The following is a 7,398-nucleotide window of genomic DNA, read 5'->3' as shown; positions in this document are numbered from 1 at the left end:
CTCACATCACACCAACGAACAAAAATGTCCCAAAAAAAATGACAGAAATAAAGACGATCCCGTCTCGATGTAGTCACAAATATCCTGAGTCAGCATGAAACGTGGGCCTGTTTAGTTGACCTCAAAGATGTTAGAATTCTGTATGAATGTCAACGGCTCAATTGTACTTGTCAATATATGTGGCTGGCATAGTTTTAGACGTAAACAATTCCCATGTCAGGCGGAGCTGGCACATTCCCACCTGACTTTGATTGCTCCCTTGCCGTGTTGTTACTATTTCGTAGTAAAAAAAAAAAAAAAAAAAGAATCAAAATGTCTACTGAAACTGCTTTTCTCTGTCGTTGCTTAGCTATTGCATCACAAAACAGAAGCGTTCGAATGCCTGCGGCAGCCCTAAATGGTATGTTATATGTTAGGCGCTCAAGTCTGATCCTTTAAAAGCTTTGAATCTCACTAGCAAAGACCATCGTTTGGACCACCTGTTCCTCCTCTAGCACTTCTCAACACGTAACATCACGTGGCGCTTTTCCCAATTCCCACCTTCACACGGACGCCGCGTGTCGCTTGTGGAAGAATTTCATCAGCGTAAGCTTTTGCGCGGCGTTCCCAGGGACCGCTGCGGCTCCTTTCAAACCTTTTCAGGCTGTCATGTGTTTCTGCTTCAGATCTAATTTGAGCTGTCACATAAAATATCAGCTCGGACGGGATTCCTAATCATTTGTGATCATAATCGCCTGGGAATTTGTTTTGCGGATTTGGCAGCGACGACTCGACATTTTTTTTTGCGGAAAGCGAAGAGGCACATGTGCAGTAAAGAGAAAAAGAGAGCGAAGGAGAATTCTATCCAGAGATACTGTTGGTGGTGCATTCTGGCTGACAGTGGGGATCCATTTCACGCCCAAATGAAAGCAAAGTGGGGGGGGGGGGGTTGTCAGGCATGTGTGTGTGCGTGAGTTCGCTAGGTGTGGTAGGACACGGGTTCGGCCTGTTAGCATTTGGGAAGGAGGGGAGGGGACCCCCTTCATCACCCGGCCTGATGCTCCCCCCCAGTTTCAGTCCAAGCACCCAGCACATTATTGCACGTCATCATTTATGGTTATTGTTTCTTTCCAGACATTTCAGGTCAGCACAGACGGCATTGTTTGCATAGCTCGATATTACAAATCGTACATTACCAACATGTACTTGACCTCTGACCCTTGCTCCTTTTGTCATGTTTTAGCGTGAGAAGTGATAGAGAAAAGCTGGAGGGGAATGAAAGAGGATGACTCCCTCCTTGGAGAATAGCAGGCATGCAATGTGCGCGCAATGGGTGTTCTCGTTTGTGTTGTCATGACAGCAAACAAGTGTGAGTACTTCAAGATACGAGCTTTCGTTTGAATTGTGTGGGGTTTTTTTTTTTTGGTTTTTTTTTTTTTTTGCTTTGACTTGCTGGTAAAAATGTGACATACCGAAAGTTGGCAGTGAGCGCAACTCGCTGCACGACCAGCGGCAGTTTGGCAGCTAGCGAACAATTCTTTGAAAAAGAAAATTCAAGCAGTTTATTGCCACTCGTTGCCACAAACGTTTACTGTTAAGCGCAACATTGAACTGAGAATTTCACATGCATAGTATTTGAAACGACAACATGCTGTAGCTCTACCGTAGGGCCACTTAGCTTAATGCTAACAAACAATGCCAAACTCGCGGTGTCGCAATCCTTAAAACAACAGATGCTTGGATTACACGCCGGAGATTGTTTTTTTTCCCACTCTTTTCTTTACTGACGAAAACAATTACCTGTTTTGTTTTGGTTTAGCTGAAGGAAATGTCGGCTCCTTCAAGTTGTTTTATTTGCTCTCGAGATGTATTATTTGAACATAGAGCCGCGTGTCATCCGCAGAGCCGTGATAACCGACGCTGACATTCCGAAGAATTTGACCCAAGGTTAGTTTATATAGATTGAACAAAAGGGGTTCCGAGGACTGACCCCTGAGGGATCCCACATGTCACGGTCATTCGCTCGGATTCAAAACTTCCAACAGTCGTGAAATAGCTCCTTGGTATCCATTGCCAGCTGGGAGTGAACCACAAAACTCAGGACACCTTTAAGGCCTCTCGGCTTTGTGATGACGATGGCGCTGATGGAAACGTCACGCCGCGAGCAACGGGAGTAATTGGAAAGTAGGCAAGTGAGCCGTAAGCTGTTGGGGAAAAGAAAGCAAAGTGGCTTTGGACATTCCGTCCAAAATCAAGAACCACTGCGTCCACCTGCTCGCAATAGGGACTCCTTGGTAGCACGTTGCGCACTTGTGGTCAGGCTCTGGCTTTGTATTGTGCAGTGCAGTGCGCTAGGAGGTCATTTATTTCCTTTTGGGGTTGACTTTGGCACGATGAATGTACGGCGCAGGTGGCCAAAGTACTCAAAGGCTGTACTTAAGTAGAATTATGCGTACTTAAGTACAGACTACATCCTTGAAGCCCCTATCCCACTGAGGGGCGAACATTTCCAACCGTTGGCAAAGGTAGAAAAATGCCCGTTCACGTCCGGGTTCTTTCAAGGTCGTAAAAACGGTCGCCGGCCGTTCGCTGGTACTTTTCTTGCCGCAAATTTGAACGTGTTCAAAATGTGTGTGCGATGAGAAAAAAATCACCGTTGGCGAGCGTCCGTCAAACGTTTTAAGGCAATTTGCGATATTGAACGAACTCTTTGACGTGAACGCAATTGCTCGTTGACGAATGTCTGCGTTAGCGGCAGGAAACGGTTGGCTTCCCGTTGGCGGATATCGACTTAAACGGCGCCGCTAATGGAGCGCGTACAAAACGGACAGAGTGATACATGATGTGGAGAACATTGTTATTTCTTCAAGCGTGCAACTCGGCCAACAAGGTGAAATATGACGTTTGACGCCTATGTACGAGAATTTGATCCATCGACATCGCGCGCGCTATGTATCTTCTGTATGTATGCTGACGATGGCCATCTGGTTCGGGCTTGTGTAGTGTCTCCTCCCAGCAGGCAACTAAAGCTGTGAGCCAAGACCCCAGGCCCAACACCCTGCTGGACTTTGAAATCAGATCTTTATTGTCCATAAAGCCTCGGCCAAGTATGGAAAAAAAAAAAAAAAAAAAAAATCAGCCCTCCCTGACAAAACACACTGGTCCAGCAGCGAGGGAAATTGCGAGTGAGTAGCGGCCTAAAGAGACAACTAGAAAGAAAGTGGTCGTGCGAAACAGAGGTGGCGAGGGAAGTGAGGGAGTTCAAAAGCCCGGCGCGGTTGTCCAGATCACAACTGCGGCTCGAGTTATTTATAGGCCATTGAGACAAAGCGATTTTCGCAACTGGTTCCGGTCTTCGGCAAAAACCGAAGACTTAACACCAATGTTTCAAAAAACGTGATGTGCCATTTCACATTGTTATAATATATCGTCGCTGTGATGCGAAAAACACTTATCTCCATTTTGTTTTTTTCATGTTCTTATTTTTTTTACATGAATCATGTTTCCACGTTACAGACATCGCGCATTACAGTGAAAATGAAAAAAAGTTTCCAAAATTGGAGATAAGTGTTTTTCACGGGACAGCGACGATATATAATATTGTAATATTTCGCATCATTACAACTTAAGTTAATCAGTGGCGTTTGGATGGGGAATTTGCGAGAGGAGATGGTTGGGTGGTGGGCGTTATTCGGAAACATCGGGCACAAAAATTCAAAACCCGCTGGGCAATTTCAAAAGAAACGGAAGAAGAAACGAGCAAAGGACGCAGGTACGTATGAACACGGCTTTATTCTTACTGATGACAATTTGTTGTTATTTGAAGGGCGGGCCCAACTTGAAATTGTCAATAATCTCTGATGCAACGTTTCCCTGAAATGTGTCTAAACGGTTTCGATTACCTTTCTCAGACAGATATGTTTGACAAGCCTCTTTAGGGAAAGCAAAAGGATTTATTTGTTCCATCCGATTCAAGAAGGAATGTTGGGCAACACAAAGCCGTGCGGTTCTTTGCCCAGCAACAAGAATTTATATTGATTTATAATCGACCGTGGGCATGCGTGAGATGTTTTTTTCATCGTAAAATCGTTTTCCGTTTTTTTTTTTTTTCACTTTTGAGGCTGTAGTGGAAGTCAAAGGATAGTTTGTAAGGCTCGATGAGAGGCTTGCTAAGAAAAGGAACCCGTTCATTCGGTTTCAAGCCGACCGCGAAATGTGAATTTTCGTGAATAACAGACGCTACTCGACAGACCTGACGGAGTGTTAATCATTCCCTACATTAATCGTTAAAACCATACCACAAACCAAGGCCCCCAGATTATTTAACAGCATTTCAAATGGCTTCAAACATTGCTATAGCCTTCAAAATAATTTTTGTAGAAAAATCAAACAAACTTCGTAGACCTCTGGGTCTGAGCGACGTAGCATGCTAGCGCTAGCGTGTTGATGTTTACTGAAGCGTTGGATCCATGCAGCGACAACACCAAACGGCGGCCGTTAGATAGGTTATAAGGTTTCCACTGAGCTGCTGGAACGAATTCCACTGGTTTTGATGCTGTGTTTTTAGTCCTAGTTTGGTGGAGCCGTCATGAGCCAAAGCAAACACGGGAGCCGCCATCTTCAGTGTCACAAGATTTGTTTGAGGTTGCGTATGTAGACTTGTGGCTACAAACAAATACAACTACCTTCTGCCTTCCGTCTCAGCGGTTCGGCTGAGCGGACGACTAGTTTGATGTTGATGCCGAGCTTGCTTGTTCTTTCCCCAGATTTCAGTTAATAGTTTTGGTCGAAGGATTGTGATGGTTGCTTTGATGCGAGTGGATTAAGTTATACGGTGCGGTCCCTAGTTTGTTTCGTGTAAGTCATATTGGTTTTTCAAATGTAGAATAAAACAAACACAGGACGATTTGAGCCCAGAACTTCTCGACAAGAGGCACGCGCACATGCAGGTGAAAGCAGTTTTGATCCTATACTTGGCTTTGTTGTTGTTGTTGTTGTTGTTTGCCCACAATGAGGGCTGCGAAAAATATCAAAGGTATAGGACACACCTGTGATGACGTCAGCCCATTCCGGCAGGCTCCACCATAAACATCTAGTCACACTATAGCCGTGTTGACGCTCGTGTGTGTTTTGGCCTCTTGCTGGCCCTTCTTCGGCGGATCTCCGCGCATGCAGCTAATTGCAGTGTCTCAGCTCTGCTCTTCTCTCTCTCTCTCTGCTCGCTCCGACCACGCCTGGAGCGACGTCACACCAAGGTGCGAGAAGAAGAAGAGCGCATTTTTCCTCCCTTCATCATCCAAAGAAAACACACTGACACACACCGTGCTCGTCCTCCTCCTCCTCCTCCTCCTCCCCCTCCTCCTCCTTTGCAAGACCTCCACTGAGTCATTTCCAAAGCGCAAAAGAGCAGCCGGCGCAACCGAACGGAACCACGATCCGCTCTGCTTCATCATCACCGGACGTATATTGTTGTTGATTGTTTTTTTGTTGTTGTTGTTGTTGTTGTTTTTGGGGGTGTTTTGGGGAGGGAGAGGAGAGGAGGCTGATGTTTGATGAAGCTCCGCTGGCGGTTCCGGAGAAGCCGCGTTTGGGTCGAGTTTTGCGTCGGGGAACTTGCAACGGCACCGAAGCGGAGCGACCATGGAGAGGTTAACCGCACCTTCGGACCTCGCCTGTGTCACCTCTTGACCGACTTCGCCGCGCATTAAGATGCGCCCGACGGGAGGGGAGCTGGATGATGAACTTTGATTGACTTGACACTTTCCTGCGCATAAAAACAAGAGGAGGATTCTGCTTTGTTTTTCTTTTGTTTTGTTTTTGATATCTCCAAATTAGCTGGAAGTTCGGCAGCGCTCAAACATGACGGTTCGCCTCTCTCGGACCCAACTGGCTCTGTTCTTTATCTTGCTTTGCCCGGTCAATATCATCGGATTGTGGTGGTAAGTGCTGAATATGTCAAGTGATGAATATTTTATGGCTGCAACGCAACGACGTCGGTGTTTTGCGCACACATGCGCGGCGCAGTTTTTAGACATTTGCACCATGCAAACTCCTATCTATCTATCTATCTATCTATCTATCTATCTATCTATCTATCTATCTATCTATCTATCTATCTATCTATCTATCTATCTATCCATCTATCCATCTATCTAAACACCTCACAATTTATTTTGAGAACACTAATTCATTTATTGGTTTGGGGTGATAAAATTACGTTTTCTAAAAAATATATTTTTTTATAAATTTAAAACTTTTATGCTATTTTGTGGTGGATATTTTTTCTCAGTCATAAGGTGATTTCATTGCTTGATGTTTTTGGTCATTATTTACTCTTTTGAGACAGAACTGGATTTTATCCTGATTTTCGTGGGGCAGAAAAAAGATAATTGTTAATGATTTGATTACATTTTTAGTTTTTGAAATTACAGAATCTATATCTGGAATTTGTTTTATGACAATTTTGGAGGATTTATTTGAAGAAACCTGGAATTTATTTCATGAGTTTGGTGACATATTTATTGTACTTTTTATAAGAAATTGTTTTTTAAAAACTTGAATTTAAATACATTTTAGTTTTCATGTTTTGAGGCGGCTCTTTTTTTTTCCTTGATTTTTTTTTTTACGAACTGGATTCCTCCCCCACCTGGAATTTGTCATGATTTTTGTGAGGAGAAAAGAAAAGAATTTTCCTGATTCTTATATTAGAAACAAAAATATATCTATAGCTAGCTAGCGCTCTATCTATCTATCTTCTGCAGATTTAAAGTGAAAGGTTTCATGAGTGTTTTGTTTATTGAGAACTTGAGTATTTGGAGAATAGGAAATAAGAAAGAAAGGTGGGCGGTGATAGCTGTCTTCTCATTGCCTGCAGTTGTGCGTGTTGTGTGTGTGTGTGTGTGTATGTGTGTGTGTGTGTGTGTGTGTGTGTGTGTGTGTGTGTGTGTGTGTTTGGGGTCAGCGTTAGGAATGTCAGGTGGCCCTTCGGGCGCAGTAGATATGTCATCATAAAACCATCCACGCAGGCTCGGCTCGGCAAGGTGTGTGACAGACAGACAGCATATTTTCTGTCCATCATGTCTGTGTCTTTGCTTACATGTAGTTTGTCTTCATTCGTGCTTTACACACACGCACGCACAGAGACGGACGCACAATCTTTTGGGATTTGTTTCCAGCGAATCCTCCCACCTGACCATCTCGGTCAAGGTCAGCATGGGCTGTGGTGTCCAAGGGTGCGAGTGCAGTGCGCCTCTTTGCGTGGCTTGGCACTCGTGTTCGCTCCTGTCACGAGTGGTAGCCAACTCGCACTCCTTAGGATTACTTGTCTCATCAGCGTATTGAAAAGTGATGAGAACGTGTTGTAATCAACTCGCCGGGAAGTCACAACAATGTCGACGAGAGCGTTGCCTGGCCAAATGG

General features: G+C 44.5%; 1 protein-coding gene across 2 annotated transcripts in view; it reads left to right on the top strand.

Moving 5' to 3' along the window:
• The first annotated feature begins 4,748 nt into the window (after positions 1–4,748).
• The window catches only part of wnt6b (wingless-type MMTV integration site family, member 6b), a 33,141-nt gene continuing 30,491 nt past the window's right edge, over positions 4,749–7,398 (top strand). For both annotated transcript variants that reach the window (XR_015089469.1, XM_086050842.1), the window contains exon 1: positions 4,749–5,918. Coding sequence is in view for 1 of the 2 variants with exons in the window: in XM_086050842.1 (XP_085906968.1) it covers positions 5,839–5,918 (80 nt within the window). In the remaining variant the exon portion in view is untranslated. The remainder of the gene's footprint in view (positions 5,919–7,398) is intronic.

The sequence above is a fragment of the Filicampus tigris genome, chromosome 14 (assembly GCF_054856515.1).
Source record: "Filicampus tigris isolate MCC_2025a chromosome 14, RoL_Ftig_1.0, whole genome shotgun sequence".
Classification (NCBI taxonomy): domain Eukaryota; kingdom Metazoa; phylum Chordata; class Actinopteri; order Syngnathiformes; family Syngnathidae; genus Filicampus; species Filicampus tigris.
This window is presented reverse-complemented; position numbering and strand designations above follow the sequence as displayed.